Source organism: Paramisgurnus dabryanus, chromosome 6 (assembly GCF_030506205.2).
Source record: "Paramisgurnus dabryanus chromosome 6, PD_genome_1.1, whole genome shotgun sequence".
Classification (NCBI taxonomy): domain Eukaryota; kingdom Metazoa; phylum Chordata; class Actinopteri; order Cypriniformes; family Cobitidae; genus Paramisgurnus; species Paramisgurnus dabryanus.
The window spans coordinates 2,121,259-2,144,792 of NC_133342.1; the positions used below are offsets into that span (position 1 = coordinate 2,121,259).

Genomic DNA, 23,534 nt, shown 5'->3' on the forward strand with positions numbered 1-23,534 from the left:
TTCCTTGTTGTTCAGTCCCATCTGGTGAGTCATGTATTAAAGTAGGCTATAGGGTAGACCGCCCTTGTGTGTGTGTGAGAGAGAGAAAATAAGATGGGTTCAACAGATTGTATAGTTCAAAGATCTTAACCTTTAAAATAAGGGAATGAATCTCCTCAAAGGAAGTATACGAGCGTTCTCCTGGGAACTTCCTGTCAGTGCACTCTGCACACACACAGACCGCCGTTGAACTCATTGTTTTTGTTGGATGCGTTTGTAAGATGTGATTTGTATAGTTGGGTCAGTGAGTTCATGTTTTAAAAGTCATTATGAAACACATAAAGTGATTTCTTAACACTGCTGCTGCTCATCCAGCTGTGGAGGCCGTGTGTGTGTGCATCTCAGTAATACATGAGGTGTCATATTTGTTTATGTATCCAGTAAAGAAGTCTGCAGCAGTTGTTATTTGTAATGAATAAAGTTCATTGTGTGTTTGAAATATCTCAAGCAGCCAGGAATACACACATGGCATAGGACATTTTCTTTATCTATGTGATCAATTTTCCCTTCATCTCCATTGTTTCCCCCCTTTTCTCCATAGACCGCATTGCTCTCACCATCTCTTTGTTTCTATAGAGGAAAAAAATATTATACGCTGCGGCTGCTCTCCCTTGTGTGTAACGAGGTATATGAGTGTGTGCATTAAAGACATGGATCACCTGGAAATTTACATTTTCATTATTTTCTCTGCCGCTGAAATACAAATGAGATTCGAGAGGCAGCATATTAGTGAATTACAACTTACTTTATTTTTTGTTATGTGGCAAATCATTACTTTACAAGAAGAGTGTATCTGCTCGTAACTTAATAAATGTGTTTGTCAAGTTTTCTAATTAGGTATACACCACCAAACCCCAGAACAGAGCGAGTGTGTCCCAATGGAGGTGAGAGAGAGAGCGAGAGAGGGAGATTTAGTATTTAAGCTCTAATTGTGCTAAGAGCATGTATGTCTCTTGGGTAGGTGTGACACAGGTAAATAAGATGGGGCGTTTGTGTGACTAAAGTGTATTTTTGTCTTGTGAAGAATCAAATGCGAACCCCTTTGGCTGCACTCTGCTCTTCTTAAAGTTGGCAACCTCATTGATCATGTGGTGCCAAAAAACTGTACACAGAGTTTTAGATGTTTTTTAACTAAACATTCACACACACGGCTGGGAAAATGCCCTTTCCCACGAATGTGTTTTCATAAGTGTAACGTTTGACATAATGCAGAACCTACTTTACAAAAAAGCATACACGAAACAGACATTAACACTTATCCACTTACAGACATAGCAATTTAAAGACACAGCAATTTATGCAGAAGAAACACACACACACACACTCACGACAGGCTCTGTTTCCCTCAGTAGATGACCACCCCTGTGAATTCTGGGTAAAGTGCCCTTTATCTCTTCTCCTGATTGGTCCAGACCACTGTCATTCAGTCATATGTGCGTGTCATATGAGTGTGTCCAACCAGCGGCTTCATGCCAAGTGGATTTTGCATTCAACCTTAAAATCAATTAAGCATCTTTTTATCTGTTACTTTGCTTCATGGGCAAAATATGATCAGAGCATGCTTTATTCTGGACAAAGTTAATTATAAATTATACAAACTTGCTGGCGCCATCATTGGGCACGGTTGCGGATTAGCTGTGTACAAAGATGATAGTTCAAATGCAACTTCTTGATGTTTATAGGGGACGCATAATCATCATGTGCTCTGACTGAGGTCAAATATGATGCCAAAATGCGTTCCATTAATAATTTAAATAAATTGGTAACACTTTACAGTAAGGTTGTATTTGTTAACAATAAGTTAATGCATTAGCTAAAATGAACTTACAATTTTCAGTACTTCTACAGCAATTTTTTTATCTTAGTATAATTTATATTAATAACTAGTTTACATTAACTCTTTCCCCGCCATTGACGATAAATCTCGTCAATCAAGAGAAAACGCTTCCCTCGCCAAATAACGACTTTCCGCAATACCGCTATTATCCACTAGGTGGCCCTTCCGCAACTTTTTAAACCCGGAAGTATTGCCCTATGGCAAGCTGCTGCATGTCCGTGTCTGTTTTTAAGATCGCTTTTGTGAAAATCATGAAAAACGCTGGCGCTGGCTGGCAACTTTTTTTAAAAACGCTGGCGGTGAAAGAGTTAAAGGGATAGTTCACCCAAAAATAAAAATAATGTTATTAATGACTCGCCCTCATGTCGTTCCAAACTCGTACGACCTCCCGTCATCTTCAGAACACAGTTTAAGATGTTTTATATTTAGTCTGAGAGCTTGTTGACCCTTCATTGAAAATCTATGTACGGTATACTGTCCATGTCCAGAAAGGTAATAAAAACATCATCAAAGTAGTCCATGTGACATCAGTGGGTCAGTTAGAATTTGTTGAAGCATCAAAAATAAATTTTGGTCCAAAAATAACAAAAATTACAAATTTATTCAGCATCGTCTTCTCTTCCGTGTCTGTTGTGAAGCGCATGAGCGAAACTAAAGTCACGTGACTGCAGTGACGTGGCTGACGTGTTATCTGGTGCGCCCCAGCTGTTTTTTTTTTTATGCGCCCGGGCTTCGTTTACAGTCTGAGGGAGACTCACGCTGTAAGTTTAAAAAATAAACATGTCTGAGGATAACACGTCATCCGTGTCATTGAGAAGACAATGCTGAATAAAGTCGTAATCTTTGTTATTTTTGGACATGGAGTACTTTTATGATGTTTTTATTATCTTTCTGGACATGGACAGTATACCGTACATAGATTTTCAATGGAGGGTCAGAACGCTCTCAGACTAAATATAAAACATCTTAAACTGTGTTCCGAAGATGAACGGAGGTCTCATGAGTTTGTAACTTGAGCTTGTTTAGATCTGCTTACGTTGCATCAAAGGTTTCTTTTTACTTCACTGTTTATGCAGTGTTGATCATTACAGCAATCACAGATGTGACTGCTGAGCACATGATTTTTTGATTAATGTGTAAAATAGCATTAAAGTAATTCATAAACGCTTCTCTTTTTGTATGTGTAGTCTATAAAGATTTTGATGTTTAATTGACGTTATAATTATGATTACAGTATGAAGGGTAGCTGTGCAAACTGTGCCTCCTTAAAAATATTTGGTGCATGACGCCCCTGTGTCCAACCATTTATACCCACCCACTAAACCATTGCCTAAAGCATGATTATTAATGTTGACTCACACACACATAATTGAGACCAGATGTTCACTTTGTGGTACGAGATGTTTCCGTCTGTCCTAAATTCGACATTATCTTAAGGGTTGCCATCAGAGGAGTTAAAACTCTGAAAGAGGATGCCACACACACACAAAACGAAGCTCTTTTTCAGACTTAAAAAAAAACTCCATTTGTGGTCATGAATAAACAAGTTCACGAGCACTCCGTTGTTAAAATGAGATAATTACTGTTTGTTTAACATTGTTTTAATTTCTTTAACTAAAAACATCCATAATGTCAGAGTATGTGGCTAGAAATTTCAGACACTGTCAGAATTTTTAAAATTTATAAAAGTACATTTAATCAACCCTCATCCGATTTTGTCCTAAATTGCAAAGTCGTTGCTTTAAGGGTCCACTGTCTAGATTTTAGCAGCATCTAGTGGTAAGATTGTGAATGGCAACCAACGGCTCAGTCCACAGCTCACCCCTCCCTTTCGAAACGCATAGAGAGGCTACAGAAGCCGGCGGAGGACAAACACATCATCGTCTCAGACAACATAGTAACAAAACACGCTCTATAGAGCAGTTTGTCTGTTAAGGGCTACTTTAGATAAATGGCGACTATTTTCTTGTAAGGGAACCCATGTTGTATGTAGATAAAAGTGGCTCATTCTAAGGTAATAAAAACAATACAGTTTATTGTGTAAGGTCTTTATACAACACTGATAATATAGTTATGTATATTATGTTGCAATTCTGCCAAAATATCATACTTAAAGTTACACAATGCACCTTCAAGTTATGGTGTGCATTGGGGCTAAGGAATTTTTATCAGTATGTGGTCCCCTTGGAATCGACCTCTCAACCATTGTTAATGCAATGCTCAACCAATTGAATTACAGGACTAAGACTCATTTTTATTCACTTCTTTATGCTTTTCTTTCATAACTATGTAGTTGGTGGCGGTGTATGACGAACAGGAGCCGCACGTTGGAGGTGACGGCACCAGCGCGAGTTCGACAGGCACACAGTCACCGGAGATTTTCTCTGGAGAGCCATCCACCTCCACCCCACTGTCTGCCTTTCAGCCGTACCTGCCCCAGAGCGAGATAGAGGTCACCACCTCCACGCTTCGAACCAGTAAGAGAGAGAGAGAGTGTGTGTGTGTGTGTGTGTGTGATTATACATTAAAATTAATTTAAGTACTATAGGCACAGTGACTCATGTATTGTAAGTCAAGTTTTTGTAAGTCAAGGATTCTCACAAAAACTAGACTTGGAAGCTGTCCAGCATCAGAATTTTTAAAAAGCTTTTGAAGCCAATTTTTTTTGCACATATAAGATTGAGGTCTGAACTTACTATAACCATTATTTTTAGAGATTTTAAAAAATATTTCCTATAGAATTATTTTAATTTTTTAGATTATCATTATCAACAATTATCATTACCGCAACATGATATTACATTAAAAATATGCATTTACAAACTCATGTTTCGGTAATGAGAACTAAAAAGTTATCTAGGTACTGACAAACAAAATTTAAACTTTTATCTTGAGGGAAAAAAATAAGAACTGCTTATCTGGTAGCCATCTTGAGTGTCACGGTCAATTATGTCCCTTCCAACTATTTTTTTTTGTTAGTTCATTGAGGGCTTAAACAATGATTGAAAATTGTTGTGGAGGATGAGAAAATTGGTCTTGGACACATTTTTATTCCTTATTATTGTCTCTACATTTACCAATGATCACCAACTTGATTTTTTTAATTTATAAATATTTCCATATCAATGAACTCAAATCCAGTCATGTACACATTGCGGTAATGAACATTTTCCCCTTAAATGTGGAAAAAACTACAAAATTGGTTTGTATGATGTCATTTGAAATCATGTGCAAAATAGTACATGAAGAGATGTATGTAACTGTCTGCTACTTATTTTGATAGCATTTACTTTTTTTATCAAAATGTTTCATGACACCTCATAAGTCTAATTTTGCGAGAATCACTTATGTGTATTAACACATCATTTACATTTTTTTTAACTTTTCTCACTTGTCTCTGTAAATCCGTTTTATGTTCAGTTAATGCCTTTTTTGTGTTAAAGCCACAATATGTAGATTTTCACCACTAGAGGTTGCTATTTCACAATAACAAATGCGAAGCTTAGTGACATTTTGCAGGAGAGTGGAATGATGGGAGATGTTGTTTTCACCATCCAGAGAAAAATAAATTTTGCTAATTGTGTTTATGGATGAGGTAATGAATGAATGGTATTTTACCTGTAGTTTATGCCACTTTAATGAATTAGCTGCAAGGCACAAGAGCTGCGTGTTAGATGCTATATAATCGCCACTTCCGTGTTTGTCCGTGTCGTTCGTGTTGCCATAGTTTCTACAACCGGAAACTGAGGATAGAGCAGATATTAAAGGGGACATATCATGAAAATTTTAGTTTTTCCATGTTTAAGTGCTATAATCGGGTCCCCAGTGCTTCTATCAACCTAGAAAACATGAAAAAGTTCAACCCAGTAACTTAGTTAAGGTAAATCATTCTCTGCCAGCATGTGAAAAAATTAGGTCATTGAAATTTGGCTACCCTTGTGATGTCAGAAGGGATCATCTTATAATAATCCCGCCCCTTAATCTGCACTATCCAGTCACAGTGCAGAGACAGTAAACAATTGAGTTTGTTCAACAAACCACCCTCATGGCGATTAGTTTTCGCATTTCATCAGCTCATTTGCATTTAAAGGGACACACCCAGAAGCGGCACCTTTTTGCTCACACCTACAAAGTGACAATTTTAACACGCTATAATAAATTATCTGTGGGGTATTTTGAGCTAAAACTTAACATATTGATACAGTTAACTATGGTGATAATTTTCCACGATAGTCTGTCGATATTTCGATCTCTACTATCGATATTTTAAAAAAAAAACATCAAATCCATCTGTGTGCATCAAACGACCTCCTACACCGCTGCTGTTGTTGTCACTGTCCAGTTGTCTGTCATATACGCCCAATCAGCCAATGTCTCAGAAGTTAGCGGTAGTGAGAAAATGGCAGAAAATGTAAAACACCTGCAGCTTTCAAAGTCGACGCGTGGAAGCACGTTGGCTTTAAAAAAAGTCGGAAAAAAAATTCACCTCTATTTTTTTATTTTTTACATGAAAAAAATAAAAAGTATTGCAATGTAGCGCAACATGCAACGTATTGTATCGTATCGTGATACATTGTATCATGAACCATGTACCGTGATATTTATCGTATTGCGAGGCCCTTGCCAATACCCAGCCCTAGGGGACACCAAAGATTTATTTTACATCTTAAAAAAAGTCTCATAATATGTCCCCTTTAAATCACCAAAAGGGCAACAATTACAAGGGATGAGCCATTATTTAACACAGGATATTCTCTGGATTGACAAACTTTTGGGATAATGTAAGTACACAACTGCGGTTTTTGGAGATTTTATTACAAAAATCTTACATATTGTGGCTTTAATGGGACTATGGTGTTTTATCGCCTTAACTTAAAATAAGCCGACTATGGCAGAAAGAAAATGTGCCTGTCTTCCTCTTGCATTACTATGACCGCATATACCAAATATTATGTGGTTACATAATGTCTAATATAGCTTATGTGGTCATTGAATAAATTAAATGATGCAGTTATTTATAACGTAGGACAATGTAAAGACAGTGCTTTCTTTTTGCATCTTTTGCTTTCTATCTACAATAGGCTGAAATTTGCCATGTTATATTAATGCATGGACATTTGAGTCCTATTTTGAATAACTGGAATGATACAAGAAGTGGTTAGTGATGTGTCCCTTTCTGTCTGCGTGGTTTATGCTTTAGTTTATCCTGAAACACTGTGATGCAGGGATTATACAGAATGCAAAACTTTGCTAAAGTGTTTTTTATTCTTTTCTTTCTCTCCGTCTCAGACATGCCTTTGCACGTACGGCGCAGCAGTGATCCAGCATTGTTAAACCTGACATCAGTGTCGTTCTCCGAAGCGAACTCACAACCTGAAGAACCGTTCAAGAAGAACCACACACGCTGGTCAACCACCGCCGGCTTCATGAAACCCCGCTTTACCACTGGCACCAACAGCCTGGAGAGAAAGGTATAAACCTGCCTTAATAATCCTCTCCAAATGCTCATCATCACCACCTGTGATGTTTATTAAGGGTCACACATCCTGCAATGACCTAAGCTTAATTTTCACATAAATGCATCATCATGAGGTCACATAACCTTTAATGATCTGTATGAAAATTGACATTGTCATTTTTGAAGGGTTCTTAACTCCACGTCTTACAAACAGCCAGCAGTCCATTAACAAGCTATGTGACGGCAGGGGATGTTGTGGGTTTGTCTGTCACATTTATGCGAGTGCGAGTTGATTTAGTGTGTGCGTGCGTTATCATTTCTGTGTGTATGTTCTCCTTCTAGCAGAGTAAAGCTTAATGGCAGTGTCACTCATATTGAGTTATGGATCTCTCTCATTCGCTCTCTCTCTCTCTTTCTCTTGCTGTCGCTCTCAGTAAAGAAAAAATATCATTTATTTAATATTGTTTGTTTGGCGATGTTATTGGCACAAAAATGAAACGATTTATCTTTGAAGTATGTCAATTTAATCTCTTTTTAAAATTCAGTTTACTGATTCCTTTTTTTGCTGTCTTCAGGGGAAAAGTGTGGACACGTACCGTAGTCTTCCTCGTGATGCAGGGCAATGGAACAGTCAGAGGGAGTTTCAACGTGAAACGGCCCGTTCTTCGCTCAGCGCCAATCATCCAATGGTGGACCGCTGGCTGGAACGACAAGAGCAGGTTGGGACAGTGAAAAAACACCCTTAATTTTTCACAGACCACAAAAAACCCACTATCACCATATGCAAATATGCTTCAATATCTCTATGGTGAGCATGACATTTTAATGGCACTGCCAGTAAGCAAGAAGCCCCCAAATATTAAAAATAGTATTAATGGACTATTATCATTCAAAATAAAAGATGGAAAGACTATTGGAGATGCAGATGTCAAAATTAAGGACTGAGAGGTCAGCATTTTCCTCTATAATTTTTCTTTTAAAATGACATGTTTTTTTTCTGGACATGAGAAAACATGATGGATAGTGGAGCAGTTACTGTTGCTGTGCAGTGAAGCAGAAAGCTGGTTTTCGTCACTGGTAAAGGTGTGGGAATTGGAAAACCCATAGAGGAGGTGGAGAGGAGCGAGTACAGAATGCTTTGTACCGGAAAGTCTTTTTAGGATCCAATCACGTAGACGTTTTATATTTAAATTATGCGGCTTTATAAAAGTTATAAACAGAATAACTTGAGAGAGAAAAGAGATTCTTTCTTTCTTTATTCTTTACGCCATTTCAGCATCTATGGCTATATTCATGACGAGAACTGGTTAAAGGGACGCTCCACTTTTTTTGAAAATATAATCATTTTCCAGCTCCCCTAGAGTTAAATATTTAGTTTTTACCATTTTGGAATCCATTCAGCTGATCTCCGGGTCTGTCTCTACCACTTTTAGCATAGCTTAGCAAAATCCATTAAATCTGATAAGACCATTAGCATCGCGCTAAAAAAATTACCAAAGAGTTTCAATATTTTTCCCTTTAAAAAGGACTCTTCTGTAGTTACATCGTGTACTAAAGGGCGATTTATAGTCGTGCGTAGGTCCTACCTGTGCCTGACGCACACCTCACAAAATTTCTAACAGCGCGTCGGCTCTACGCGGACCGTAAGCGCTGTGATTGGTCCACCAGAACCCCTCCCATCAGGTAAAAAAAAACTGCGTCATAGGTATTTCCGTTTGAGACGATGAAAACAAAGACGAGCCAAGTTGAGGAGTGATTTAACTCAAACTGAAACATAAGTCGCTGTTTATTTACTTCCATCATTGCTGGTCTTCTCAAATTATACACAACAAGTTGCTATTTCTTCTTCGTTTGTGGGTTAACTTGCTTAGCTTCTTCTTCTGTGACGACTTCTGCTGCTACTGTGGTTACACGCGTGATTACTATCAACCAGCGGTTTCGCGTGTGTTTGCACGTCGACGCGGACGGCGACGCACAAGTATAAATGAAAACCGACGCGGAACCTACGCCGTCGCTGCTACGCCGTAGGACCTACGCACGACTATAAATCGCCCTTAAGACAGACGGAAAATTAAAAGTTGTGATTATCTTGGCAGATATGGTTAGGAACTATACTTTCATATGATAATCAATGACTTGGCTGCTGTAACATGGCTTTAGCAGGCGTAGTGATATTACGCAGTGCCCAGAAATAGTCCATATAGTTCGTAGCATATCTGCCTAGAAAATCACAACTTTACATTTTCCATCTGTCTTAGTACACGACGTAACTACAGAAGAGTCAAGTTTTAAATAGGAAAAATATTGAAACTCTTTGGTTATTTTTTAGCGCGATGCTAATGGTCTAATTGGATTCAATGGATTATGCCAAGCTATGCTAAAAGTGCTAGCTTCAGACCCGGAGATCAGCTGAATGAATTCCAAAACAGTAAAAATCAAATGTTTAACTCTAGGGGAGCTGGAAAATGAGCATATTTTCAGAAAAAGTGTAGTGTCCTTTTAATTCATACACAAGTTTTATTCAGACACAGGTTTGGGGAGGGACAATTCGGCATCTACAATTTGCCTAACTTGCATGTTTTTGGCCTGTGGAAGGAAACCGGATTACCCGGAGTAAACCCACGCTGACACAGGAAGAAAATGCAGAAAGAAAAGAGATTAATGTCATAACCATGTGTCCTCTGTGCACACATTTGATATTAACTTTTTATACCTTTTAAAGGTCCGGTGTGTAGGTTTTAGCGGCATCTAATGGTGATATTGCAAATTGCAACCAACTGCTCAGTTAACAGCTCACCCCTCCCTTTCGAAACGCATAGAGAAGCTACGGTGAAGCAGTTTGTCCATTTAGGGCTACTGTAGAAACTTGTCGAGGACTTCCATGTAAGGGAACCAGCCGTGTATGTAGATAAAAACGGTTCATTCTAAGGTAATAAAAACAATACAGTTCATTATGTAAGGTCTTTATACACCACCGATATTGCATTTCTATCAAGAAATCCTTCTAAAAGTTACACAATGCACATTTAAGGTGTTTCTGTGTTATATTGTGCATGTGATGTTGACATTAATGGAAGCATTGTGAACACAAAGTACTTGATGAAGGAGAGAGAAGGGGGAGGTTTGCAGGTGGGGGTGGTTGGTGTGTGTGTATCAGGTGTGTGTGTCTGTGATTAATCAAAAGGTAAAGCAGCGATTATAAATCACTCCCAGCTTTAGACTGCTAATGAGATAAGACTATATATAGCTCTCTCTCTCTCTCTTTATGTTTCTCTCTCTCTCTCTCTTTATGTTTCTCTCTCTCTCTCTCTCTCTCTCTCTCTCTCTCTCTTTTTTTTCTCTATATCTGGCTCTGTTTCTTTTTCCAGGAATGTTTGCTGTAGGTCAGTAATAATTTTTTTCTCTTTTCTATACACGCAGTCAGTTTGACAGTCCAGTAAGTGCACAGCGGATGAATAGATGGATGAATAAACAGATAGATGAAGAGCCTTTAGGAGATATATTACATAAATGTGTGACCCTGGACCACAAAACCAGTCATAAGGATCAAGATTTTAAAATTGAGATTTATGCAACATCTGAAAGCTGAATAAACAAGCTTTCCATTGATGTATGGTTTGTTAGGATAGGATTTGGTCGAGATACAACTACTTGAAAATCTGCACCTAAACATGGAAAACGTCAGATTTTCATGATATGTCCCCTTTAATATCTAAATGATTTTTGGCATAAAAAATGTACTTTTGACGCACACAAAGTATTGTTGGCTAATCCGTGCGACTAGTTTTGTGCTCCAGGTTTACACATAAATACTACTATTTTAACAATAATAATTATACATTTTGTTTATAAAGCGCCTTTCCCAAGCTCAAGGTTGCTGTACACAAGCAAAGCATGAGGGGATCAACAAACAAACCCAGTCTCATGAAGATGGGTAAAAAACTACCAATTCATAAAATGACACAAAACGATGCGCCGTGTTAACTCTTTTGCCGCCATTGATGAGATATCTCGTCAATCAAGAGAAAACGCTTCCCTGCCAATGACGAGTATTTCCGGCTTTCTGCAATACCGCTATTATCCACCAAGTGGCGCCCTTCCGCAGCTTTTTGAACCTGGAAGTATTGCCCTATGGCAAGCGGCTGCATGTCCGTGTCTGTTTTAAAGATCGCTCTGAATGTGATCTCTATGAAAAGTCCGTCACAAAAATGGAATTATCTCTGCTTTTTGCTCAAAATGTGGTGTTTTTGCAGAAACCTACCCATATTCAAAAGCTGATTACAAAAGAACTACTGAAGGTAGGATGAAAAGTTTTTTTTTGTTTGAAAGCAGAGGGTCCGTTCTTTAATTTGGTATGTATTGTATGTAATGTATATATTTAAAGAAGAACATTTTCTGGAAGGCATTAAACTTTTGTGAAAATCATGAAAAAACGCTGGTGCTGGCTGGCAACTTTTTTTAAAAAACGCTGGCGGCGAAAGAGTTAAGTGAACGAAAGGACTGGCATATCATATGTATGCAAATTGGAATTTGGAGTATGTATTGTACAAGTTTTCACACTTCGTGCTATTTAAACGCATCTCCATGAGACTGGGCTCCGCAAACATAAGGGGGATAAACAAACAAGCACATGAGACCTGTTGTACTTAATATTAGCCTAAATGTGATTCTGCCATCAGTAATCAAGAACTGGTATTTAATAATGACTAGTGTTTAATGATTTAATAATTAAGCCAGTAATTTTGTGACAGATCAGTAAAAAAAACGGTTGGGAAAATCTAATAAGAACAAATAAAGAAATTACAAACATTTATAAAAAAGTTGCACATTAAATAATTGTCTAAAATTAGCATTAGGTATAGAAATCTAATCAAATGAATAATAACACTGTCTTTATTGTATAAATTAAATATAATATATGCGCTTCAGGTATTTTGATGGTGTAGATCTGCTTTTCCCTCTAGGCAAAACAATGTTGCTCCGCTTTTTATTTCTGGCATTTCATTGGTTGTTAAACAAACATTTTTGTCATATCAGACAGTATTATATAAGTTCATGAGACGTGATGGCTTTGTCATCAGTAGAAGATGTATTGTGTATCAGAGCTATTTCTTCTCTTCCTTTCATTGTGTTTTTGAGACCTTTGGTCACAGAGAGGTAAATAGTGAATGACCAACTGGCCTAAATAGAGAAGAGAATAAGAGACTTGTGTTCCTGTAGCTCAAATGGTTAACCATTACGTTAGCAGCACAAAGGTCATGGGTTCGATTTCAAGGGAACAAATTCATTTTAAATTTTCCAGATGCCACTAATATTATAGGCATACGTGAATCTTTTTAGACCCGAACCCGCTTTGGTCTCAGATGGGACCTCTGGTTTTCAGATCTAAGTGAACCCGTGAAGACCTCTATTCTGCATGTGTGTGGGCACATTAGGATCGTCATGTTGTTGCAGCATTAACAGTTTTTTTAGACACTAGCAAGTGTGCATGGGCTCTTGTGTACCCCTCATCTGATCAGCTCAGGTGTGTGGAGACAGAAGATGAATTCCTTCAAACTTTATCCAATCACAAGAGTTTGAGGTCTTTCAACAGAACACTTCACACAGGTGTGATGGAGCTCACTCTAAAAAATTCTGGGTTGTTTTAACCCAGGGCTGGGTCACTATTGGGCAGAACACACTGCCGGGTTAAAATGACCCAACTGCTGGGTTGTTTTAACTCAATTACTGGGTTATTGTCAATCATCCATGTTGAAACAACCCAGCAGTTGGGTTAAAATAACCCAGCAGTTGGGTCATTTTAACCCGGCAGTGTGTTCTGTCCAATAGTGACCCAGCCCTGGGTTAAAAACAACCCAGCATTTTAGGGGATGTGCACTTACAGCCTCCATGGGTCTTGTTGTTTTGCATAGATGGCGGTTCTTTTATTTGTGATTAATTTTAGATGGTTTTATATCTGTGTGAAATATGTATAGGTGCAAGGGTTTTGTTGTGAGTGAAATGCATTGTGGGTAAAGCTGTTTTTGTGTTGCAGGAAGAGGAAGAGAATGGGAGGATAGAGCCGGTGGGACGAGCGGATACGTGTTTAGATCACATAGGAGTGAGATCACTAGAGTAAGTAGCAATCACGTACACACACACACACACAAACTCACAAACGCACACTGACTGTCAGCAGCAGCGATGTTATCTTATTTTATGTGAATTTCTTCTTCATGCTGTCAGTTTGATCTGCAGGTAATGAAATAGTTTTCATCTCTTTTGAGTTTGGCGTTGAAGGTGACAGTGTTTTTTGGAACACTGAGATCGAGATGAAAAGTTTGCAGTTAATTTCCCATAAATCTGTTTTCTGTCTTTCACGGGTCCGGTGAAGGTTTTTGTTTTCTCCTGTTCTTGGTAACATTTTCTCCTGTTCTTAAAGGGATAGTTCACTGTAAAATGAAAATGATCTCATGTTGTTCTAAATCTGTATGAATTTCTTTTTTCTGATGAACACAAAAGAAGATATTTTGAGAAATGATGGTAAACACACAGCAATGAGTGACCATTGACTTCCATAGTAGGAATACAAATATTTTGGAAGTATTGCGATAAATGACGAAGAAAATATTTTGATAAATGATGGAAAGCACACAGTTGACGGTACCCATTAAATTCATCATATTTTTTATTCCTACTATGGAAGTCTATGGTCACTTACTGCTGTGTGTTTACTATCATTTCTCAAAATATCTTCTTTTGTGTGCATCAGAAAAAGAAATTCATACAGGTTTAAAACAACATGAGGATGAGTAAATGATGACAGAATTTTCATTTTAAAGTGAACTATCCCTTTAATAATGGCACTAATGCAGTAGTGAGAGAAGGTTTATAAATCTTAAAAAAAAAGGGAATTGTTTTAATTCATAAATTAATGAATATAAATGAATGCAGTGTCACAGCTAAGAAACATAAGCTTTCTCTCACCCTTGTATTAAAGGCAACATTTACCTACAAATATGAACATTCATAAATGCCAGACAGAAACATCTGATCATTTATTTCCATGCAGTTATAATAAAGGTGACTATTTTGTTGAATAAAACTCCGACAAAATGATTTGTAGCTGCCATTGATCATTTGCAATGGAACAAAACATGATCTTTATGTCTCCTGGTTGACTTAAAGTGTGCAGTGCAGATTTGCATGTTCGGACTCCGCCTCTGCACATTCTGACTCCGCCCCTACATTTATTTCTGAATGTGATCCTGGACCACAGAACAGTCCTTTTTTTCCCATAAAGGCCAAATAAATAAGCTTTCTATTGATGTATGGTTTTTGATGTAGGATAGGACAATATTTGCACTGTAAAAAATGACTTTCTTACTTAGTATTTTTATCTTGTTTTTAGTAAAAAAATATTTAAAAATTTGATGTAATTTCTTGATAAGTCAAATGACCTAGAAAAAAGTCTAGGTTTTAGACAAAAATATAAACTTTTAAGTAAATAAAATTTTCTCAAAATAACTTTACCTTTTCATAAACACTTAAGAAAAAAAAGGATTCCATTGGCATATTTTTTTTTTGCTTGTTTTAAACACAGAATCGCTTCCATTTTATATTTTTGTCTAAAAACTAGACTTATTTTCCTAGATCATTTTCTTTATCAAAAAAATACACTGCAGAAAATGTTTTTCAAGAAAAAAAAATCTATTTTTGTCTTGTTTTCAGTAAAAAATATCCAAAAATTCTTAAAATTTAGATGTATTTTCTTGATGAGCAAAATGACCTAGAAAATAATTACTAGGTTTTAGACAAAAATATAAAATTTAAGCGAATATGTGCTTAAAATAAGCAAAAAAAAAAAAAAATCTTGAAATAAGTTTTTAAAGTTTAAAAAAAATTATTTCATTGGCATATTTATTTATTTATTTATATTTATATAGACTTCTTTTCCTAGGTTATTTTGCTCATCAAGAAAATACACTGCAAAAAATTCAAGAAAATATTTTCAAGAAAATATTCTCAGTATTTTCGTCTTGTTTTCAGTAAAAAACATCTAAAAATTCTTAAATGAAGATGCTTTTTCGTGATAAGCAAAATGACCCAAGAAAATAAGTCTAGTTTTTAGACCAAAAATATAAAATTTAAGTGATTTTGTGCATAAAACGAGCAAAAAAATCTGCCAATGGGGTAAGCAAAAAAATCTTGAAAATTTTTCTTAAACACTAATTCAAGAAAAAATTTGCTTATCCCATTGGCCAAGTCACTTAAATTTGATATTTTTGGTCTAAAAACTAGACTTATTTTCTTGGGTCGTTTTGCTCATCAAGATTAAAGCGTTTTAATTTAAGAATTTTTAGATATTTTTACTGAAAACAAGACAAAAATACTAAGAATTGTTTTCTTGAAAATATTTTTTTGCAGTGTACATTTTAATTTAAGAACTTTTAGATATTTTTACTGAAACAAGAACAAAATACTAAGAAAGAAAGTAATTTTTTGAAGTATGGCCGAGATACAACTATTTGAAAATCTGAATTCTTAGGCTGCAAAGAAAAAAATGCAATATAGAGAAAATCACATTTAAAGTTGTCAAAATAAAAATATAATTTTGATATATTTACTGTAGGAAATGTACAAAATATCTTAATGGATGATAATCTTTATTTAATGTCTTAATGATTTTTGGCATTAAAAAAAATCTATAATTTTGACCCATACAATGTATTTTTGGCTACCTGTGCCACTTATGACTGGTCTAGGGTCATATATTTACTGTACACTGATTTGCACTCTTTTGTCCTGTATTCCCTTCAGTGATATCGTGAAACTGGTAGAAGTGTCCAATGATGGAGGTCCACTCGGCATCCACGTTGTGCCCTTCAGCGGGCGTGACCGCAGGTACACTGTGTGTTTGTGTGCCTGAATGTGAGCTTGTTACAGATGTCTCATCGTTGTTTCAAATGATTTTTGCACCATAGCTGTAACCTATTGGTTAGTGTACGTATACTGTTTATATCATCAAACACAGTTTGTAGGTTTTCCGACTAAACATTTGAGGTGAGTAAATATTTGCCGACTTTAAAGAGAGATTGAAACCTCTGCCGGGAGTCATTCCTGATGAGATGGTGTGTATCCAAAGAGCATCTACATGCGAGCATGCACAAAGCAAACTAATCTGGCTAAAAGCATCATTATATCTTTGCGATCTGCATGTCTCTTTAGTCTGTGAGCTCTAGCAATGCGATGCAGAGGTTTTAAGATGAAGGACATTTATCATCATGATGAATTAGCCTTCATTCAGAAGTGCTTTACTTTCAAGTTCATTTGACTCTGCGTTACTTTCAAGTTCATTTGATTCAGGCTCACATTAATGTTTCGCTCTAAGTGTTTGATGCTTACGAGTGCATAACTCTTAAACCTCAGATTTACATGCATGTGTCGTGTGTGTTCCAGGACGTTAGGTCTATTGGTGAAGCGTTTGGAGCGTGGGGGAAAAGCAGACGCTCAGGCTTTGTTCCAGGAAAACGACTGCATCGTTCGGATCAACAACGGAGACCTGCGGAATGTCCGCTTTGAGCAGTACGTCCTCATCTCTGACCTCGGCGCATCGTGGTTGAGCATTGTATTATATTTTTGCTACACCTAAACGTTTATGTGTGTTTTTCTATCTTCTCAGAGCTCAGAACATGTTTCGTCAGGCCATGCGTTCTCCTGTCATCCTCTTTCACGTGGTGCCGTCCGCCATGAGATCCCAGTACGAACAGATATCCTATAATGAACATAACCCAAGGGCGAACTTTGATCTTTCTGGTCGCCTCAGCCCGGATTCCTTCACCAACGAACCAGTCGACAATGCTGGAATGGACCTCGCCGCTCACCGATTGGCACAACACAGGCCACACCCATCAGATAACCTGACAGATACCAGCTCTCCCATGCATCATCATATTGGCTCAGCAGGGAAACCACCATCAGGTCTCACTCCCTCTCCTCAGAGAGGCTTAAGCCCCACCCCTGCATCAGGCTTTACTAAAAAAGTTGGGAGGAAACTTGGGATCCAACTTAGAAAAGGTATAAGTCGCAGTTCCTGTTACTATACTCTTAAATTTCCACATTTGTCAAACAATTGTCGTTTTAAAGGATTAGTCCATTTTCTTAAAAAAGAAATCCAGATAATTTACTCACCACCATGTCATTCAAAATGTTGATGTCTTTCTTTGTTCAGTCGAGAAGAAATTATGTTTTTTGAGGAAAACATTCCAGGGTTTACATCATCACGTCAAAAGGTCACGGATGACGTATGCGAAACTACGCCCCAGTGTGTACAAGTGTTTAGAAAGAGGACCGTTCCGACGTTGTTGTATGTCAAATGATACTAATTAATGTCTTTGCGTCAGTTTATTTTTTAAAATGGTCTGAAATGTCCATTCCATATATGTAACACGTGACCTTTTCGACGTCATTACGCAATTACGTGAGGTCGCGCTGGCGTGTCAGTGGACCGGAGATAGATGAGAAGTTGTGGTTTAAAAGTGCATATTTTTTATGTTTCTTGTCAAAAATGACAATCATTTCGCTAGATAAGACCCTTATGCCTTGTTTTAGATCGTTTAGAGTCCTTTGAAACTGCAATTCAAACTGCATTAAAACTGTTAAGTGTTGGGGTCCATTAAAGTCCATTAAAATGAGAAAAATCCTGGAATGTTTTCCTCAAAAAACATAATTTCTTCTCGACAGAACAAAGAAAGACATCAACATTTTGGATGACATGATGGTGAGTAAATTATCTGGATTTTGATTTTTTTTTTTAAGAAAATTGACTAATCCTTTAAGAACTAGTGGTCGATCAATAAAAGCTTTAAGGCCGATACCAATATTAACTTTTTCCCGTCAGCATTTTTTGTTTAAAGTTGCCAGCCAACGGCAGGATTTTTTTTTTTTTACAATTTTCACAAAAGTTTTCTTCTTCAAATATATGAACATACAGTATATATATATATATCAATATATATCAATATATCATAAAAGAACAGACCCTCTGCTTTCAAACAACAACAACAAAAAAACATCATCCTATCTTCATTTTTTCTCTTTTTATGACCTCTCAAATATGGGTAGGTTTCTTCAAAAATACCAGATTTTGGGCAAAAAGCTGAGATAATTGCATTTTTGTAAAGGACTTTGTTAGAGATCAGATTCAGAACAATGATCAAAACATTTTTTGGATCAGTGGATGCTTCAGTGTTTTATAAGTTGAGTAACTTGTCAATGGTGGGAAAAGAGTTAAGAAAGCAATAGGAGTGATATAACAATAGGAGTGATATAACACAAATGTTTACAGCAGGAGTCTCCAACCTTTTTGTGAGTAAGGGCTACCACAATGGAAGAAACAATCTGGAAGGCTACTTTTTTATATAGTATACTCAAAACATTTTTTATTTTATATGTTGTATCATTGTTTAAAATGTTAACATGCATAAAGTAAGCCAAGCTTATATAAAAATATGTCAAAAATAATTATTAAAATTAAGGTTATTAATAGAATGTGCATTGCCGGGCACCTCACAGACTCCGTGCCCGCGGGTACCATGTTGGAGACCATTGGTTTACAGTAAAAAGACACATAGGAAATTAGTGAAACTAAATCATTATTTAGTGATATTAGTTGGCGACATGTAACTTAGAATCAACACAGTTAAATATTGAATCATGGATATTGTATAAAATAATGATGGAATTCAAATTTATTATTATTATTATTATTATTATTACGTACTCAACAATGTTCGTATCTCACCCGCCTCACACAACTCCACTTCTAATTTCAGGGGACGCAGGGACTTTTAAGTCAGGAGGGAAATAGGATCTTTAAAAAATAAAAATTGGCTGTCCAACATCTATGACCACCATGGTTACCTTAAACTATGTTTTTTTTATTATTATTATAGCAGTCTACCTCTTTTATAATATTCACAAGCATTCTTCAGCATCCTGGCAGAATTAAAGGGTTAGTTTACCAAAAAAATAAAAAATTCTGAAAACCCGTATGACTGTTGAACGCAAAATAATATATTTTGATAAATGATAAAAAGCACTGTTAAGGGTACCCATTGACTTCCACAGTATTTTTATCCTATTATTAAAGTGCATACCATAATTGATCAAAACATTTTCGTTCCTGTTCAGCTGAAGAAATAAACTCATTTTGGTTTAGTACAACATGAGGGTCATTAAATGATGACAGAATTTTTATTTTTTGGTGAACTATCCCTTTAAGCACACAGTTGACGGTACCCATTGACTTCCATAGTATTTGTGTCTCCTTCTAAGGAAGTCAATGCGTACTGGCAACTCTTTGGTTATTTTCATTTATCAATATCTTATTTTCTGTTCAACAGAATAAAGAAACTCATAGAAGGGTTAGAACACAATGAGGGCGAGTAAATGATGACAGAATTTAAATTTTTTGGTTGAACTATCCCTTAAATGATTTATAATTAAGTCTAAGCTAATAAATTAAGAGGTCTATTTGTAAGAACATTACTACTATATTGATACTGGGAGAAACATGCTTTGTTATTTGGCAGCGGCTCTTTCCTGTGTATGTGCGTCTTTTCTGCAAAGGTGTGAGATGATTGACAACAGTTGGCACAAGAATTGGCACCTGTGTGTGGACAGGTGGCACAGCGGGTGCACGGGGTGGTGGTAGGGTTACAAAGCAGCGGTGCAGGGAGTGTTGCTAGGCAGCCCTGAGTGGCGGTGTGATGCGTTTCCTTATGGCTGTCTGATTTTGTAAGGGTTTTTTTTGGAAGAGATTCACACACAGTGGGAAAACTCACCATGTTCTTTGTGTGAACTCTACCTGTGCTCTCTCACACCTCCGTGGCCTCTCTCTCGCGGTGTCCAATTTTTCTTTATTTTTGTGCCACAGAAGGCTAAAGTCCAGGCTGGTAGGGCAATAGGTCATAATTTCTGTCATCTTTTCACCCCCCCTGCAGACCAGATGGCTTGTTTTCATTCCTGTAGTTTTTATTAACAGGTCAGGTGTTTCTCTGAGCTGTGGATTTCTGATGTTGGTTTGTGAAGAAAGACTTATTTTATCTCTTTGGGTAGCTGTGGTGCTCCAGGAGTGAACAATTTGTCGACACAGGACATAAATATTGGACACGACACTATATAATATATTCACTCCCAATTTACAATTATTTACATAATGACTTATGAGGAAACATCATAAGCAATTGGCCATATATATTATAATATGACACATAAACAGTTTTTCTGTCTCATTTATGATTTGGTTCTTGCAAGTTTCTTCTTTTCACAGGTCAAGACGTATGCTTTGTGTGCTTTTGTTTTTCTATGCCTTATAGCAGTGTGTCTTCTCTCCTCATACAGGACCTGAAGGTCTTGGGTTCAGCATCACATCAAGAGACGTCCCACTGGGAGGCTCCGCCCCTATTTATGTGAAGAACATCCTACCGAGAGGAGCGGCCATACAGGACGGACGACTTAAAGCTGGGGACAGACTGCTAGAGGTAAAAAACAAACAAATTAAAATTTATTTTGGGCTATAATCTGATTTAGCCAAATATTAAATACATTTGGTCTTAATTTGAACGACTTGGTAATTGGTGCAGGTCAATGGAGTGGATCTCAATGGGCGTGGTCAGGAGGAGGTGGTTTCACTGTTGAGGGCCACACCCATGGGCGGTACTGTGAGTCTCCTGGTGCATAGACAAGAAGAAACCTTTCTACCCAGAGAGATGGTGAGTGACAGTCAGGCAAGTGTGAAGTAATGAAACTGTCCATCATTAGTAACATCGCACAACATTTCTGTCGTTCAGCTCAGTCGAAGTGTTTGGATGAAGGTTATTTCAAATGTTAAATCTTTTCACACTTCGTTTTCATTCACATTTTAAGCCAATCATTAAGTTAACCTCAGCATCTGCAGATGGGATGTCTTCTCCCACACATGCTATACATGGGTGAGATGATTCAACCCTGTGCAAATTATTTATTTTTGTTTGTTGCTCATTTAATTTATTGGTATAGTTTTTACATTTTATTTCAGGATATTAACACATGAATGTTATAAAAAATCACATAAGTAATTATTTTAGGTTAATTGGGCCACTTCACATTAAAAGTAAAAGCTATGTCCCTGAATTCAATTCAAGGCACCATATAAAGTGTGGTTTGAGGTAAAGTGATTTAAGCTGTGTTTGTAAGCGTTGTGGGCTCCAGCAGTATTACCGCATTATTACCTCTTCTTCCTCAATCTCTTTAGAACACAGAACCAGCAATGCAGAACACAAGAGAATGGGTGAGAACCATACACACACCTCTTCCCTTAGCACCAGAGATATTACATGATTGAGAACGGTCAAATGAGAAGTCTAGTACAATAGTACTGAATGTGTTAATATAATGTCACACTAGGCCCACAAGATAACACTTGAGGGTTCAAAGAAATGTTTAATACAGAATTAAAGGAATATTCCATTTTCTTAAAAGAAAAATCCAGATAATTTACTCACCACCATGTCATCCAAAATGTTGATGTCTTTCTTTGTTCAGTCGAGACGAAATTATGTTTTTTGAGGAAAACATTGCAGGATTTTTCTCATTTTAATGGACTTTAATAGAGCCCAACATTTAATACTTAACTCAACACTTAACAGTTTTTTTCAACGGAGTTTCAAAGGACTATAAACGATCCCAAACGAGGCATAAGGGTCTTATCTAGCAAAACTATTGTCATTTTTGACCAAAAAAATAAAAAAATATGCACTTTTAAACTACAACTTCTCGTCTATCTCCCGTCCTGTGATGTGCCAGCGTGACCTCATGCAATACGTCATGACGTCAAGAGGTCACAGAGGACGAACGCGAAACTCCGCCCCAGTGTTTACAAGTGTGTTGAAAGAGGACCGTTCCTACGTTGTCGTATGTTGAATGATACTAATTAATGTCTTTGTGTCATTTTATTGTTTAAAGTGGTCCGCAAATGTGCGTTTTATATATGTAACACGTGACCTCCCTACGTCACGACGCATTTACGTTAGGTCACGCAGGAAAGGACATAGACAAGAAGTTGTGGTTTAAAAGTGCATACTTTTTATTTTTCTTGTCAAAAATGGCAATCGTTTTGCTAGATAAGACCCTTAAGCCTCGTTTGGGATCGTTTATAGTCCTTTGAAACTCCGTTGAAAAAAAACTTTTAAGTGTTGAGTTAAGTATTAAATGTTGGGCTCTATTAAAGTCCATTAAAATGGGAAAAATCCTGCAATGTTTTCCTCAATAAACATAATTTCTTCTCGACTGAACAACGAAAGACATCAACATTTTACATGACATGGTGGTGAGTAAATTATCTGGATTTTTCTTTTAAGAAAATGGACTATTCCTTTAAATTGAGTTTAGTCAACAGCATCTGTGAGTTGAGGTGGATTACCACAGAAAATGATATCGTACTCATACCATAGGAGCAAGGTTTTAAACGGTACATTCATGTGATAAATACTGGACTAAACCAACCATTGAGTTATAAATAAATCTATGCTGGGTTGTTGTTGCCAAAAATCCTTCAGAGAAGTCTCACCACTCGGTGGCCATGTTTGCAACTAGGCATGGGCCGGTTGCCAGTCTCAAGGTATACAGAAGTTTTAAAGAGTCAAGGTTTCAAAACCACAAAAATACCACTAAACTGGTATGAGGTGTGTTTACACAAAATTAATAAAATCATTAGGTCATGTCTTTGATTTGATGTTTAGATGAATGTATATATTCCTGGCATATATGTTGTCTGTTGCTTAAAGAGATAGTTCAGCCAAAAATGATATTAAACCCATGATTTACTCACCCCCAAGCTGTCGGAGTTGCATATGTCCATCGTTTTTCAGACAAACACATTTTTGGATATTTTAGAAAATGTTTTAGATCTTTCAGTTGATTAAATGTAATGTTATGGGGTCCACGACCTTCAAGTCCAAAAAAGTGCGTCCATCCTTCACAAAATAAATCCAAACGGCTCCAGGATGATAAACAAAGGTCTTCTGAGGGTAATCCGCGCGGTGTTGTTGTAGAAATATCCATATTTAAAACTTTATTAACGTAAATAAATAACTACCTTCTGGTAGCGCTGCCATCTTAGACTCCTCTGTATTCAGGAGAGAGTATTAGCGTAGTGTACGCACTTTTCTTAGTGACGTA

The 23,534-nt window shown here is 36.9% G+C and overlaps 1 protein-coding gene and 1 long non-coding RNA gene across 7 annotated transcripts in view; one reads left to right on the forward strand and one right to left on the reverse strand.

The window, feature by feature from the left end:
* Positions 1 to 23,534, forward strand: part of pard3ab (par-3 family cell polarity regulator alpha, b) — a 143,685-nt gene that overhangs the window by 34,296 nt on the left and 85,855 nt on the right. For 5 of the 6 annotated variants that reach the window (XM_065262184.2, XM_065262180.2, XM_065262183.2 and 2 more), the window contains exons 3-12: positions 4,170 to 4,353; positions 7,166 to 7,347; positions 7,910 to 8,053; positions 13,369 to 13,448; positions 16,134 to 16,217; positions 16,773 to 16,898; positions 16,996 to 17,390; positions 20,718 to 20,857; positions 20,960 to 21,088; positions 21,610 to 21,645. In XM_065262184.2, coding sequence (XP_065118256.1) covers positions 4,170 to 4,353; positions 7,166 to 7,347; positions 7,910 to 8,053; positions 13,369 to 13,448; positions 16,134 to 16,217; positions 16,773 to 16,898; positions 16,996 to 17,390; positions 20,718 to 20,857; positions 20,960 to 21,088; positions 21,610 to 21,645 — 1,500 coding nt within the window. The remainder of the gene's footprint in view (positions 1 to 4,169; positions 4,354 to 7,165; positions 7,348 to 7,909; positions 8,054 to 13,368; positions 13,449 to 16,133; positions 16,218 to 16,772; positions 16,899 to 16,995; positions 17,391 to 20,717; positions 20,858 to 20,959; positions 21,089 to 21,609; positions 21,646 to 23,534) is intronic. The other variant, XM_065262182.2, reaches the window with a different exon arrangement.
* Positions 7,198 to 23,517, reverse strand: LOC135744198 (uncharacterized). Its single transcript, XR_010530676.2, has 3 exons — positions 23,185 to 23,517; positions 7,931 to 8,035; positions 7,198 to 7,335 (listed from the first exon to the last, which is right to left on the reverse strand). It is a non-coding gene; the product is annotated as an uncharacterized lncRNA (long non-coding RNA).